General features: G+C 54.6%; 1 protein-coding gene across 1 annotated transcript in view; it reads left to right on the top strand.

Annotated features, from left to right (window-relative positions):
- Irs2 (insulin receptor substrate 2) overlaps positions 1–15,944 on the top strand; it is a gene marked incomplete at its 5' end in the record, with an annotated part of 19,156 nt that extends 3,212 nt beyond the window's left edge. Inside the window, 2 exons of the mRNA XM_010619993.3 lie at positions 1–525; positions 14,826–15,944. Of these exons, the coding sequence (XP_010618295.1) occupies positions 1–525; positions 14,826–14,830 (530 nt within the window). The remainder of the gene's footprint in view (positions 526–14,825) is intronic.
- Positions 15,945–15,956: the final 12 nt, after the last annotated feature.

Raw genomic sequence — 15,956 nt, 5'->3', positions numbered from 1 at the left:
TCGCCCACAACCCCAAGCGCCACAACTCGGCCTCTGTGGAAAACGTCTCTCTCAGGAAAAGCAGTGAAGGCAGTGGCGTCCTCGGCGGGGTCCTCGGAGGAGACGACGAGCCACTCACATCCCCCCGACACTCGCAGCTGGCCCCCGCCACGCCCCTGACGCCACAGTCTAGGCCATGGACTGCTGGTCAGCCCGGGGGCCTGCCTGGCTGCTCGGGGGGCAGCGGCTCCCCCATGCGCAGAGAGGCCTCTGCGGGTTTTCCAAAAGGCCTCAACTACATCGCCATCAACGTGAGGGAGGAGACCGGGCTGTCCCCACAGATGCCACACCCGCAGCATCTGCAGCCAGGGGACAAGAGCTCTTGGGGCCGGACCCGTAGCCTCGGGGGTCTCCTCAGCACCGTAGGGGGCAGCGGCACCAGTGGGGCTTGTGGGGGCCCGGGTCCCGCCGCGCTACCCCCCACCAACACCTATGCCAGCCTCGACTTCCTGTCCCATCACCTGAAGGAAGCCACGACTGTGAAAGGTGAGGCTGCCTGACCTTCAGACTCGGGCCAGCAGGGGGCGGTGGGCAGCCCTGTCCCTGTAGGTTCTGTGATCCAGTTTCGAGCCTGCTGGCTCATGCTTGTCCCTGTGGGCGCCGCATACCCATTTGCCCACCTGTGTCTTGCATCCCTGTCCCTTTTCTTCCTGTCAGCAGGATGGGTCACCCCATCCTCAGGTGTCCAGGGGTGGAGGGACTTGCTGTGCGGCTGGCGGTGGCCTGGGGGCTTGGCTTATGTAGTGTCTGCCCATAGGTGGGCTGTGGGAGCCACCCTGCTGCGTGGGTGGGCTGTGTGGGTGGTGGTACTTGCAGGATGTGCTGGGTGCTGACGAAGGGTTTCAGAGATGCCGATCGAGGGGCTGGGTGTGTCCACCATCATCAGAGTAGTTTGAAGCTGTTCGGTTGTGTGTGTTTGTTTTTTGGTACCAGGGTTCAACCTTGGGACTTTGCACTTGCAAAGCAGGCGGCAGAACCACTAAGCTAAATCCCTGGCCCAGTTTGAAGTTCCCTGAATTCAGGCTCTTTGTCTTTGTTCTCAGGACTGTTCGCTCCTGAGATTCCAAGTTAGAGCTCTAGGGCTGAGTGCTGCTACTGCGGTGTATTGAGGAAAAGGGATTTCCTTTCTTACTAGAACTAGACCACAGGGTGCACAGTCACAGGGAGTCATGGGTGGTGCAGCTCGGTATATCTTGGTGATGTGGCTCCTTGTCGTTGACCCCCAGCTGAGGGTCCCTTGGCTGGGAGTTACCTTGAACGCTGCAGCATGGCTAGTGTGCTGGGAGCTGAAGGGTTAGCTCCCTGTTGGAGGCTCTGGCTGGGTGGGAAACACAGGAGTTGGGTGGGAAATGCGCGTGCGCACACAGACACACACAGGCTTGGCGTGTCCACATGGACGCGGGCCAGTGTGAGCATGAAGAGCTACCTTTCTCCCAGATCTGAGGGCAGTGGGAAAAACAGCCTTCGAGCTGACACCTCTGCCTGCTCTTTGTGGAGGGCTGGGGCGGGCTGGGGAGTACCCGTTGCCTTTCTGAGTCCTGGGTGACAGAAGCCCTTGTGGGCTCATGAGAATTCTGAACCGCGAGGCTGAGCTTGTTTGGACACCTTATTTAGCTGGTCTGGGATAAGATTTCCCAGCAGTATACAGCTCCTTTCAGCCCGCAGGATTCGTGATTCTGAAATCCAAACAGTTTGTGTGTTCCTGAGTTGCTGAGCAAAGATAAGGGTCGTTTTGGTTGCTGTTTTTGCTAAGTGTGTGGGTACCAGGGTAAACACCCTTCAAAAAAGGAAAAGGGCTATTTTAAAAAAGTAGATAACTGCCAAAACCACATGTTAAAAAAAAAGACACATCGGGTTTCTAGTAAATGTGCTAGAGCAGAGGGAGGATTGGGAGAGGCGGGTGCCATGTTGTTTGCGGTAGCCCCTCGTATGCTAGAGGAGAGAGAAGAGGGAGAGGCGGGTGCCATGTTGTTTGCGGTAGCCCCTCGTGCTGTCCCCAGAACTAGAAACTCGCGGGCGACACACACTGCTGTGCAACTTGGGCACACGGGTAGGGATCTGTGCAGTGCCCCCAGATTAAAAATTCACAGGAGATAATGTCTTTTGGGAGGACAAGTTATGGAAGTCAGACTTGAGAAGCGTTTCTTTGAAGATGAAATAGAGCTGCATTTCCTTGCAGCCTCCAGCTCTGCCCCAGCTTTTAGAAGTGGTCTGGGCTTCCTAATGGAGTGACCAGCCCTCGCACAGGAAGCCTCCTTAGAGGGGAGGCAGTGACTTGGTGACCAACATGGAGCTGGCATTTGCATAAGTGGTAGCAGCTCCCGCCCTGGGGTTCACAGAGGAGTGGGGGTGGGGCCCTGACACCAGAGCCTTCCAGAGCCGGCAGCGGCCACCGTGGACCCAGCCGCTGGGGCTTTGTTGTCGGGACTGCAAGCACGTGGAATTCACTGCGTTTCAAAACTGCTTTTTAAAATTAACTTCGTGTATTTCTTTTGCATTCCAGTTGCAGACTGGCATGTTCCTTAGGGTTATGGATCGTTTATTCCCCTAAAAGGACGTATTTTGGTTTCCCTCCCTTTATTCTAAAACTGGTTTTACTCATCTGTGAAACACAGATAAGAATTACTGCAAAAAGCATCTCTGTGTTTCAATTCTGTTCGATAAAAAGGACCATCCATTCGTGTCTTGAAGTTAGAGGGTGTGAAGTGTGAGATGCTTCTGAAGGAGAAGTGGAATCGAGTCCGGTCTCGGAAATGTTGCCCTTTGAAGTCTGAAGGAATTCACGGTCTCCAGAAGCCAGGCAGGCTCCTGTCTGCCGCAGCCCCTCCTTGCCGGAAGACCGCGGTGCCGCTGGTAGCGCACGGTCTTTCGTGAATGAAAGTCACGTGTGCCCTGCTTCCTTCCCTGAAAGAGAAACCTCACAGAAATAGTGCCTCGCAGCAGGAAGGAAGCAAGCGGCTGCGCGTCTAGTGTGGAGTGGGGAGGCCGGGTTTCCGGTGTCACCGTGGACCGCAGGCGGCCCCGGGCCCTGGGTCACACTTCCTGTCTGTGAAATGGGCTGACGCTGTCCTTTCCTTGCTGGGCCCAAAGGAGGTCAGAAGCCTCAGTGGGCTGATTTAAGCTCTTCAGGGAGGTGCTGGGAGATGTGGCAATGCTGCCCCTCCTCCGAAACCAGGACTGTGCAGGAAGGACCGTAGCAAGCTCAGAACCCGCTTCATCTTAAGCAAGGCTCACTTTCACTGCTGCACTGCTAGCTGCGTCCGTCCCAGTCTCCCAAAAACATTGTCTTTCTCTTTATTTAATTTCAGACTCTGTCCCAGGGCTGGGGTGTCCCCTGCCAGAGGCTCTGGGTTCAATCTCAGCACCAAAACAAAACAGACCAAAGGAGATCTGTTCATAGAAAATTACCAGAGCAGCAAAGGAGTGTTTGAAATTACATAGGAGAACAGCCATTAAGGAAAGTGGCGTCCGGATTCCTGGCCTGTATTAAAAGTGCACTTTGATCCCGTTTATGATTTGTTTATGTATTCAGAGAGCTCCACAAGCTGAGAATGTGTAACTAGGATATGCATTTTTAAAAGTTGGCTCTCAGTACAGGAAGCACTACCAGGGCAGCAGACTTTTTTAAACTTTCAGTTGTTTATTCCCACACTGTGCCAGACTGGGACTACATGCTTTTGGGGAGTTTCCCTGGGGCGCCCTTCTGCTGTTCTGATGCATGGCCCTTTGCTGTTGGGTGGTCTGTAGGAGGAGCGAGATGTTTCCTCCACCTCCAGAGGGGAATTATAGTAGAGCTCAATCTCCCCTAGCAGGATCAGTATTCAGATGAAGGTCTTTTTCTGAAGTGAAGAACTTTGGAGAAGTTTTGGTAGCAGCATGAACATAATGGGCTTTCTGTTAAGTTTCCCACTCATGCGTTTTCTGTAGAAGCTAAGTGCTAAGAGCTGGGTAACTTTTGCTATCAGATTTGGGAAGTGGGAGCTTTTCTGTTTTGCTTTGTTGTGTTGGGGCAGCACAGCACTGAGTGTTCCCGTCGGGGAGAGTGTGACTTCACCCTCTCACCTGGGCTGCCGGGCCGCGCGGGGAAGGCCCTGGATGGGGCAGCTGGGGTCTACCCCAGGTCCCTTCCTGGGGGACTGTGATTGGGGGCGTTGGTGTAGGCGCGGGCACAGGGCATCTCCCCTCACGAGAAGCAAGGTGTCTGAACACTGGCGCTGTAACGAGCGAAACAAAATGTCACGGTTTTGTCCGGTCATGGGCTTTGAGGAGGCAGCCTCGTCCATTTAGGGTTCACTGGTGATATGAAGAGGCTTTAGTGTGTTCTCGAAGGCTGCAGCAAGGACTTGGAAGCTCGGGGGAGATGAGTGTCGACAGTGCAGTGGTGGCCTTCTTCTGGTGAGAACTGGCGGTGAGGTCTTTGTTCGAGGAGCAGGAAACCAGCTATCTGCTGCCTTTCTGGAGAGCGGTGGACGTAGGCGAAGCGAGCCCTGAAAGATGAGGCAGTATAGCTGGAGAGAGTTGGGAGTGACGTGCACCAGGAATGCCAGATACTCCTGCAGTTTGAGTCTTAATTGACTCATTCTGTCAGAAGGCTGAAATAGAACTGGATTCAAACTACAAGCTATGTGTCTGCAAACGGTAGTGTTTTATAATGTTAATGGTTGTTGCCAATTTAGCAGCACTGATGGTTGGTTTCTCCGGTCAGACTAGAAAAGCGGTCAGTTTGCATAGAATCACACCTGCTTGTCCAGCGAGGTGGTTGGAGGCACCGGCAAATGTATTTTGAAACTTTGCTGTGTGTTTTCTTCTGCTTTTACTGAACGTTGGGATAATTTGCCAAATACGTTGATCCACAATATGCGTTTAAGGATAAATGAGCACATCCATGGTGCTTTTAATGCTTATTTTAGAGTCTCAGGTTTTCCAGGCACACACACTCACATACATTCACACAGACGCGGAGCTCTGCAGGATGGTGTGAGTGGTGGCCCAAGAGGCATGACTTTTTCTTTATAACTCAAACTCAGCTGCTGGCGATGTGTTTCCTGCCCACATTTAAGCTCACTCGGGTACTTAGCAGGGTGGTGGCCTAACTCCTGTCCCTTTATCACTGTTACCTTAGTATGTGGAATTGGTGCTAATCTCGCATGGATTATTATGGTATAGGATACGGTTTCGGATTTTTTAAACCATGAAAGGAGGTATCGTGATGCAGCTCACTACAGGACGTGATTTTAGTCGCCACCTTGGACTCCATGAACTTACGCTAAGGCAGACCTGTGTGTTTCTGTGGCATTAATGCACAGCCCCTACTCACAGGCCACCTTCTGCCATGAAAGTTGGTGGGCAGTGATGATTCTGAAAGCACGCGTTGAAGTTGGGTGAAATGAAAACGACCAGTATTGAAGGGCAGTAGCGTGCGGCACAGAGGCCGGGTGGCACCTCCTTGGCTTCGCTGTGCTGAGACGTCCGTGTGTGTAGCCTTTGGAGACCCTGAACACCCTGTGGTGCAGGCAGAGCCACAGCGATCCCCACTGTGATGATGAAGAAGCCGCTGCTGGCGGCCAGGTGACTGCCCTGGGGCTGAGCCAGGGAGGGGTGGTGGCCTCATTTCCTCCAGGCTGTGGCAGGACTGTCCCTGGAGCCCTGGGGTCGGCTGCGCAGGACTGCACACCCTGCCTGGGGCAGCTGGCGGGAAGCACTTTGCCTCTTACTCCCCTGGGTGATGGCTCTTCCCTTGTCTCCAGTTTTCTTCCCTGCTGTTAATGCAGAGAGGACCGGGACCGTGTGTCATGGGCAGCCCTCTCCGAGGTCCTCCAGTCTCACAGCTGCCGATTTGGGTTTGGAAGCTTGGGCTTGGCTCTGCCATCAGGGCTCCCCTTCACCCTCCCCACGGTGTAGACCTCTGAGGGGTCTGTCTCAGGTCCTGGGTGGGTCCTGGGTTCCAGGGGCACTGGCCTTGCTTTCTGGGCCTCCCATGTTGCCGAGTAGAGAACCTCCATTCCTCCACCTGCCTGTAATAAGTTCTAGAAGGCAGCCTGGGCATTTTCCTTGCGAAGTTCCCTCCCCTGACTGTGTGCATGCTCTCTCTGCTCTCTCAGCTCAGCCCTGGTGACAGGCAGGACAAGGAAAGACAAGGGCGTTTTAAGGGTGAGCACTTGGGAACCACTGACGTAATGTCACTCGCTTATTTTAAGGTTGTGTAAACAGAGGCGAGAGAGGCCCGGCCGGGGTGTCGTTCAAGGTCAGAGCTGTAAGGAGGTGGGGAGCTGTTGGTGAAAACTCTAGAGGGAAGAGCAGGAGGCAGCAGGGCTAAGTGTCCCAGCGGCTCATGCGTACTGCAGTGGCCCCGACCCAGCCCTCAGCCCACCCTCCTGGTTCCCCAGGCCTTGCTTGGTTTGGGACACTTTCCTAAGCCACTGCCTGCCTGGGCAGAGCGGTGCCTGGTGCCTGAACAGAGTGGATTGGTGCCCCTTGAGGAAGCGTGTTGGAACAGGTGGGGCCGCTGCCAGTCCTGGGATGTGCCCCAGGAGAGGCCGCTCGTCCCAGCCAAACCGCTGCCCTGGCTCCTGGGGCACAGCTGTGCCAGGCTGGTGTCCTTAGGACACACCTGTCCTGCACGCGGAAGATCCTACCCTCCTTGGGAAGGAGTTCACATTTGCTAGGAAATGAGTCACTGGCCGATTGAGTGGTGATTTTATTTGAAAATGGACCACACCAGCATCTGCCCAAGGAGCAGTAACTACTCAGTTGTTGCTGGGTGTTTCCTTGTGCCTTTACTGTTTTTACTTTCCCTTTTTGTGTTTTTCTGAGTCCCATGGAAAACAAATCACACCTGGATTTTTACAGAGAGAGAAATGGTTTTCTTGCAGATTTAATCTGACAGAAGTTAACCACTTTTCTAATGCTGTGACTGTAACCCCTTTTTCAAAAGATTACTTAAGCCAACCCATCAAATTTCACAGGAGTCCCATAGTTTAAAAAATGTAACCAGGCAGGGTGGTACACACCTGTGTTCCCAGCACTCAGGAGGCTGAGGCAGGAGGACTATCTTGAGTTGGAGGCCAGCCTTGGCTACCTAGGGAGAACCTTTCTCACAAAACTAAAAGCACCAAAAGCAACAGTGCCCCGTGTGACGCGTGGCTGTCAGTCCCTCTAGGTGCCTGAGAAGAGAATGCTTTCTAGTGGGTGGTGGCCGCAGGGCTGGGCACTGCCTCCATGTTTCATTGCCCAGGTGGCTGGGGGAAGGCTGCCCATGGACAGACAGGATGGCACAGGGACAGCCCTGCTCTCTGGGAAGACAGGCAGTGAAAGTCTCTTTCCAGCCTAGGAAGAAAACCTGGCTCTGAATTCCTGCTTTTCCAGTAATGGGTCCATCGAGCGTTTATACACCTGTGATCCCAGTACTGGCGAGGCTGAGGCAGGTTGGTTGCTGTTTGAAACCAGCCTGGGCTACACAGGGAGACTCTGTCTCAGAAAGTAATGTTAATAATGAGTAAAAGTTAAAAAACACAGGCAAGTGCTATGAAGATTTCTTCCTTGGTAAACCTCCACCTAGGACCTCCACCTCTGGGACCTGAGGACCCTGCGGGAGCGGTGCTGTCCCCTTGTGTGTCCTCCCAAGGCCCTGGGTGAAGCCTTCTGTGGTGAGCTCTCTGTGCTCAGGACTTGGGGTTCCCCATGCTGCAGGAGAGGGGTCCCCAGTAGGCTCAGGGTCTGTACCGGATTTAAGAGCCCCATGGAGACCTGGTGTGGGTGGGGTGTGCAGAGCTCGGGCTTGGGTGGAAGAGGCCACAGTGGGCAGGCCCGGGCCCGGAGCTCCTGGGCTCCCACCAGGACAGAAGGCTGGGGAAAGGAGAGTCCTGGACCTGGAGCCTGAGAGCCGTCGTGGCCGCTCCATCTGGCGCAGTCGTGGGCATTTCCCTGAATTGCCTTCCTGCAGACAAATGTACCGAAGTAGCCCTGGCACGGGCATGTGGAGGGATGGGTCCTGGGCTGTGTCCAGGCGCGGGGGCATCTACGGAGGGCTATGCGCTGTGGTGTGGACATGCCGTAGAAGTGTGGTTCGGTGAAAATCGGTGTGAGAGTCGCGAAAGTGCAGAATCTCTTGCAGAGCATTCCGAGTCTAGGAGTGTAAATTTATGCTGAGTGCCGTCAGAACGCTAACGAGTTTAGCTGGTTGAATAAGCAAAAAAAAAAAAAAAAACTTTAATAACGAACTGTGACAAAGCACTAGATGTGAAAACCACACGGAACCGTTATGAATAAAAACGTTAGCGAATCAGCACTCTGGAGGATACTTGGACAAGTTTTTAAATGGGACTTTCCTTTTAAAGGTGCGGTGGCTTCCCGAGGTAGGTGTTTGGGCAGTTGGCATTTAGAGAACACACGTGTCAATCCAGTTTTCTTTCTTACTACAAGAATTTGCAGTTTATCAGTAGTGCTGATTTGTTCACAAGGCCTTCTCCAAATTATACAGCTGCTGTTTAAGTGAAATCGGTGACACCCCCCACGGGCCAGGCCACACACTCAGTCCCTAGAGCCACTCTGGACATGCACACTTGTGTCCTTAGCCCGGGGAACTCCGCTCTGCCAGCCTGTGGGGTCCGGGCCCCTGGGCCGTCCATGAGGGTGACGCGGGGACGACTTGGTGGACACCTGGACGCAGGGCCCTGGGCTGAGGTCTCGTGGACCGCGTGGCCTGTCTTTGGTGGCCACTCTGATGGCTGATGGCGAAGCAGATGCACAGCAGTGTTGGGCCTCGGTCCCTCTCCTGTCCCTTAGTCTGCTTGCGGGACCCTTCTGTTCTCCAACCCTTCTTCCCAGCCAGCAGCAGACAAGCATTGGCGCTGCAGCCTGCACCCAACCATGCCCATGTGGAAATGGAATCACCTAGATTTTCGTGGGAGGGCGTTGTAAATTGCCTACGACAATTTCACTTCATCTTTTTTTTGTGGTACTAAGGATTGAACCCAGGGCTGTATCTGCAGCCCTTTTTATTTTTTACTTTGAGCTACAGGATCTTGCTACAGTGCCCAGGCTGGGCTCAAACTTGAGACCCTCCAGCCTCAGCCTCCTGGGGTGCTGGGATCACAGGCAGATGCCTCATTTCTACCTTATCCTTCAGAACCCTCTGGTTTTAGGCGCTGTTCTGGTAATTTCTGAAATGCTTCTGTAGCCTGTGGCTGACCTGAGTCCCCTTGCTCTTTGTGCCTTGGTTTCCAGGTCCTGGTCACGGCCCTGGGGGGTTCGCTGTGCTCCCTGAGTTCCCTGGAGGTGGCCGCAGCCCTGTACTTCTGGCTCTGCTGCTCACCTGTGGCGTCAGCTGCAGTTCTTTGTAGCAAACCAGCAAAACCCAAGAAGTGATGGGGACTTTACAGGCTCCCTGCGGAGGGGAGCCGGAGGGACAGAGGTGAAGAGTGCAGAGCGCCGGCCAGTCTTTAAAGTTAACCACATCGCTACATTTTAACGTTCTGCTCATTCCAAAGGTGACAGTTCCTGGGACAACTTTCAGCAGATTCCTTCTGTTTGAACAGTAAAATAGAGAGAGGCTGGAAAGAAGTGTTTGTTTTTCAAACTAAAAAGAAAAACAGGCAGTACTGCGTCCTTGGTAAGCAGCCTGCCTCTGAGACCTAGTGATGGATTTGGAAGTGTGCTCGGGACGAGATGTGTTCTTGTGGGTGGTGACAAATGTCCTAGAAGATGCAGCAGGCAAAGAGGAAGCAAGAAGGTGGCTTGTGAGCCAGGCAGCCAAAGGCGTGAGCGGGGAGACACCCACAGGCGAAGGTGCAAGGTCACGCAAAGGGCCTGGGGCAGGAGTTGCCCCATTTGTGTCCATGTGAGAGGAGACCCCTGGGCTGACAGTGAGGTCTGAGGTGAGGAAGGGATGAAGGTGCAGCCTTTTGTTGCAGGTAGAAGTATAAAAACAAAAGCTCTTCACGTGAAGAGTTTTGTGACTCGGCCAGCTTTCCGTCTCTGAGCGAAATTACTGGGAGAGCTAGGGAGTTTGAGGTGGGCATAGGGGCACACTCCAGTGATCCAGCACTCTGGGACGCTGAGGCAGGAGGATTGGAAGTGAGTGAGTTCAATCCTTGCCCAGGCAACTTTAGTGAGACATTGTTTTAAAAAAACAGCTGAGGTTGTAGCTCAGTGCTGAGGCTCCAAGTTCAGTCCCCACACCACAAAAGAGCTCATGATCTATGGCATGGTGTGGCGTGGCCTGTGTCCTGGAGGCCACTCGGGCAGCCCTGCTCTGGGCATTGGACCCTGTCTCTCCGGGCTGAGGGGGCGGCTGAGCACAGACCCTGTGGCTCCAGGGCCAGGAGCGGCTCCCAGTGTGCCTGGGGGTCTTGTTGTGGACGAGGAGGGTGCAGGCCCTGAGACCGGGCAGTGGATGTCGGCTTCTCCCTGCTCTGGCCCGCCTGGTGGGAGAAGCCTTCAGAGTTCAGGTGGCAGCACTGGGACGTGTGTCAGAGTGGGAACCGCTGCGGGGCGTGTCAGGCCAGTGCCGTGTGCTGCTGCGTGCGTGAAGGATGCTCACACGTTTGTAGTGATAGATGGTTTTCACAGTGCTGTTACTGTCAGAATCCCTCCGTCACTCCACACACAGCCGTCGTCCTTACCACTTCCTGCAGCAGCTCCAGAGTCCTCTCCTGAGTCTCTCCCAGGCGTGATGAAAAATACAGTGCCTGCCGCCGCCAAGTACTGTCCTCAGAAAGGCAGCTCGTGGAGTCTTGATGCTGTGTCCTTGTGCACCTTATTTACCAGATCTGGCACCAGGCGACTTCCAGCTCTTCCCAAGGTCAAAATGACCACGAGAGGGAAACATTTGGAATCCATTCAGGACGTGGAGGCAGCCAGGACAGTGCAGCTACTGACCCTCAGGAGAGAGGGCTCCAGAGCTGCTGCAGGAAGTGGTGAGGACCATGGGATGAGCGTGTGCAAAGCAAGGCGGGGTGGGAGGTGGCGAGGGATTCGTGGCGGTGAATCTTTCACTGTAACGCATTTTAAAATCTAAACATTCACCATGTTTCAGTCGCACCTCCTATAAAACTCCCTGGATGGTGTCACTGTGACCCCACTGGTGAGTCCTGGGGAAAGGAGGACCTGTCACCGTATCCTGGGGGAGCCCCTCACTGTAGCTGAGTGGTCACATTGCTGGTGACGGTTCCGCTCCAGTGCGTCCCGGGGCCATGGGGCTGGCGGGTGGGTGAAGGCATGGACACAGCTTCGTGGGGCCCCTTCTGAGCGCCTGGGGAGTGGTATGGGCTTGAGGTGGCTGCTGTGTGGGGTGCGGAGCCCACCCGTGGAGCGTTCCAGTTGCCCTGATCTGTGAGGCAGGCTGCTTGGAGGTGGATGTGTTTTGTACACTGCTCTACATTTCCTTAGCTTGGCATGGAAAGTGTAAAACAAGGTTTCTGACTTCGGATGTAAACTTTTTATAGTGGAGGATAAAGTACGTGTTTTTCAGATCTGCAAAAATCACACATACAATAACGTGTTAAATCTGAGGAAAGAATCACTGCTTATAGGATATTAGCAGTTTTCATGCAAATTGTTGTTCCTGGGCTGAGGGGGCTCCTGTTAGGGCAGAAGCACAGTGCTTGAATTCAGTTTCCAGATGATTCAGAGAAAAGATTTGGGCACTTGTGACTTTTGGATTTGATGTGTGTGGCTTTTTTTTTAATCCTGGTAAAGTGGAGGGTTCTAGTGTCGAGTATGCTGAGCGACACTCAGATTTCCTCAGGACTTCTGTGCCCTGCAGAAGGACCGCAGGTAAAAATTAATTCCAAATGCTGGCACAGCTGGCCTCCTGGTATTGAGTAGGACCGAATCGGGCTTGCCTGGCCTTTCAGACAGTGTTGTTCGTAAAGTGTTAGCCCTCAGAATTTCCAAAGGGCCATCATCCAGCCAGGGTCTGGGCATGGGTGGAGGCGCGTAGCGTTCTCTGGCAGGTCTGCGCCCTTCTTGCAGGCTTCTCTGGAGGTTGTTGTGTCTGCGTGTGCCTTAGAACAAGGCTTGGCTAGCTTGTTCTGCAAAGGATTGGGTAGCAAGTATCCTGGGCTCCATTGCTACAAGGCGTCTGTCATAGCCACCCGGTGCTGTGTGAAGTGGACGTGGCCATGTCCCTGAGTGGACAAAACTGTGTTCCAGTAAAACTTTATTTGCAGAAGCAGCAGCGGGCCAGACCTGGCTACATTGCCCTATCCCCTTCCACCTTAGACTGTCACTGTCCTGAATGAGGGAAGAGCTTTCTTTTCCTCTGGGTCTCAGAAGGTCCCAAGGTTTTGTTTTCCTTTAGAAAATTGTGTTTAGCTTTTGAGAAATGGCATAAACCACAAGAGGTTTTTATTTCAGTTAAATTCAGCTTAGCTTGATGAAGGACTTCACTAGCATTGTGTGGGATTTCTGGGGAAATAAAGGCAAATGAATAGGATCTAGGCAATAAAAGGTCAGAAACGCAGAAAGGAGGAGCCAAACCCTGGTTACCTGGTTGAGGAGGTCGGCAGGGGGACAGGAAGTGTCAGACGCAGGAGGGATGCATTGGGGTTATCACAGAGGTGAAGTTGTACTGGGTTAGGGATTTGGGGTAGCTAAGTAGATTCTGGCTGCTTGTAACAAAAATGTAGCTGTGAGATGACAGATATGGTCGTGTGCTTCACCATGGTAACCGTATTACTCGGTGCTATCCGGTCGCATTCTGTTGGAAACCTGAAATGTGCAGGATAATGGTATTTAAAGAGAAAAGGCGGTGGGGGGTCCTTGTTGTAGGACAGTAGCTGTGTGACGCACCGCGTCGGTCTAGCGGGTGTTGTGTGCGGTGCCCCGGGGTCCTTTGCAGGAGGAGCAGCCGGCCTTAGAGAAGGGCTGGTGCTCACTGTGGCCTCTGGGGAAGCCAGGCGCCAGGGCCGCGCCCAGGCTGCTGTCCCGTGAGCGCAGCCCGCAGTGGGGCCTCTGTCCCCATTGTCACCAGGGCCTTACCCAAATTTCCCTTTTAAGCGATTTTTTTCCAATTTAAAAGGAAGTTAAAGTAACTGTTTTTCTTAGAATCTCTGGCTTCTTTGTTATCACACCCTGCCTTACTCTTCTTGTTTTCATTCTTAGAGTGTTTTGCTTTTTGTAAAGCAAGGAGATACTGAATCCTCACGCCTATTTCTAGGAATTGTCCTGTAGCTGAAAAGTTTATTTTCTCCCCTAATCCTATGTTGACCCCGAAAATTCTAAACTGAGCAGCAACCTGGGCAGAAAGTTGTGTTTGTGCTCACAGGAAAGTTTGTTTCTTTACCGATTGCATTTGGTTCTGGGAATAACTGTCCCTCCGAAGCACAGGGCTTCACTGTGTGTGATCGCATTGACAGCAGGGCCGCTTTGGGCCTGAGGCTGTCGCTGTGCACACCTCCCCCTCCCGGCTCCTCCAGACAGAACCAGAGCAGGGTCCAGGGGCCCTGACCCTGAAATGGACCTGGGAGCCGAAAGGCCCGGCCCAGCTTCACAGGAAGGGGAGTTGCGGTGAGCAGGTGGCAGCCGAAGGGTGGTTTACCGGCCTGGGCCCGATCGCAGGGCCCTGGGCCTCAGTGTTCACGCAGCCCAGGGACACTGCCGCCTGCTTGGTAGTGAAGCCCCGCTGTGACTGGTCTTCCCCTTCCTCCTGCCCCCTCCCTCCTCCCCTGCTGTCTTCTTTTCCCTGTCCCCCTCCGTCCTCCCTCTCTTGCTCCCCTTCCTCCTTTCCTCCGCCCTCCCTCCTTCCGTCTTCCCTTCCTCTGTCTCCCTCCTCCCTCCTCCCTCCTTCTGTGTGCCCCTTTCCATCCCTTCCTTCCGCTGTCTCTCTGAAGGGGGTGCACTGCAGCACAGTGACACGGGCTGGGTCCCCGCCAAGAGCACTTTGTGGGGGCACTGAGCATCTCTCGCTGATCTTTCTGTCCTTGGACAGAAGAGGGTAGGAACCGGGGATGCGTCGAGTGCAGGCTGGGGTCCCCCTGGACATTAGAGGAGCGGCCGGTGTTGCACTAGGGGAAACAGCTGCCCAGGGCCTCGGTGGTGGTCACACGGCTGCATTCTGGTGAGGAAGCTGCACAGTTTTGTAGAAAGCAACACGGTATGAAACTCTTCTGGGTAGTTCTGTCCTTGCCCTGAACACGAAGGAAAATATGCTGGGCAAGGCGCATGTGGGGCAGCGGTCGGGGGTGGAGGCTGTGGGCAGAAGGGGGGTGCAGAGGGGGCACGGGAGCAGTGCAGAGGGCGTGGCACCACTGCCAGTCTCTGAACCCGGAAGAGCACAGGTGATCCCGCAGGCCCCACCTCTTCTCTCTTTATATTTTGGCGGTGCTGGGCTTTGAAGCCATGGGGAGCTGAGCAGCGCTGCCAGCCCTTTTTAAGTTTTTTGTCTTGAGACAAGGTCACCATAAGTCACTCAGTTGCTCAGGCTCCTCCTGCCTCAGCCTCTCAGACTGCTGGCTGGCTGGCTGGCTGGCGTGGCCCCAGGGCCTGGTTGTGGGAGAGTACTTTGAGGGCAGAAGCTTGGCTTCCTGAGCTCCTGCCTCGCTTGCTTGTCCCTCCCGTGGAGAGCGTACGTGAGTGCACACACATGCACGTGCACACACAGCCTGCGGGGCACGCGGGCCCCAGTGGCTTCTGCTCACCCTCAGGTGCCCATGTGGAGCGGGGAGCTTGGTGGGCCAGGCAGCAGCTCTGGGCCCTGGCTGCTCTGTGACCCAGCTGCACGAGGGCAGAATCCTCTGCCTGTCGGGTGTCAGTTGGGCTCCAAAGACCTCTGCTCTCTCTTTCAGAGTGACGCGGGGCGGCAGTGGCTGCGCTGGCTGGCGGAGGACACGGAGGGATGCACCCTGCATGTTTCCCGCCCCCCGAAGCTGCTTGTGGTTTCCTGGCTCCTCACCACTGCTGACCAGGACTGGACCCAGCTCGGCGGCTGCCCCTGCTCCTGTATCCACACTGTGGCCTGAGTTTCGCTTGAGTTTTGTACTTAAGTGGCCAGAGGGAGCCGGCGGTGCCTCCCTGTCTTCTCTGGCTGTGGCGGCCGCATCTTTGTTTCCCCCGCAGAACCCTGGAGTTTTCCCCGGAGCAGAGCCCCGGCAGCATGCGCAGAACCCCCAGCCCCGGCCTGCTGGTGAACCCGGTATCTGCTGGCTTAGGCTCCGCGCCAGTCCTACCTCAGGTCAGGGCAGCCGGTGTGGGCTGTGGCCAGGTGGGCTACATGTCCGGGACCCGTGGCACTGGCTTTGGAAGAGCACAGGGGGCTGCAGTCACCCCACACGGGGAGACCTGGGACTGGAATCTAAGACAGAGCCACGGAGAGCAGTGGGGATCCATGCAGCTCCTCTGGGCCTGGTGGAGGGAGGCCCGACAGGCCTCAGTCTCTGTGTCGCCAGCCAGGTAGGTCCCTCTGCAGGCAGAAGCTTCTGCCCCGGCTCTGCTGCTGCTGCTGTCTCCGAGGACCGGCCGGCCTTTCTCTAACCAAAAATGCAGGCAGCGAGCAAGTCCAGACTGGTCTGGCTTTGGAAAATTTTGCATTTAAAACGTGATCTTTACAGGATCTTTCAGTGTGCCAGCCCGATGTTGGCCACCAAGACCACCCTGAATGGAGAGAGAGGAGGCATTCCGGCTCCCTCGCTGCTCAGGGGGAGATAAAGGAGGACAGCAGTCTTGCAGGACATGCACTTGTCAGAGACGCCCTCGCTTCTGGTCAGCGTTCCGGAAAGGCCAGTGTGGTGGCCATGCCTGCAGCCGCCCCATCCCCGAGGCTCCCTGGATGCGTGGCTGGACCCTCTCCCCAGTGCCTGTCTCCCCCGTAGTCCTGTAGGGGCCACACTAATTCTTGGAGATGTGACTTGTTGGTTTGTTTTTTCTGTTGTTCCTTTTTGTTTTGGAGAAAAAAAAAAAATATATATATATATAAATAT

The sequence above is a fragment of the Fukomys damarensis genome, unplaced genomic scaffold, assembly GCF_012274545.1.
Source record: "Fukomys damarensis isolate Sample0158 unplaced genomic scaffold, DMR_v1.0_HiC HiC_scaffold_6, whole genome shotgun sequence".
In the NCBI taxonomy this organism is placed as follows: Eukaryota; Metazoa; Chordata; class Mammalia; order Rodentia; family Bathyergidae; genus Fukomys; species Fukomys damarensis.
The sequence above is the reverse complement of the archived record's forward strand: the minus strand, read 5'-3'. Positions and strand labels throughout refer to the sequence as shown.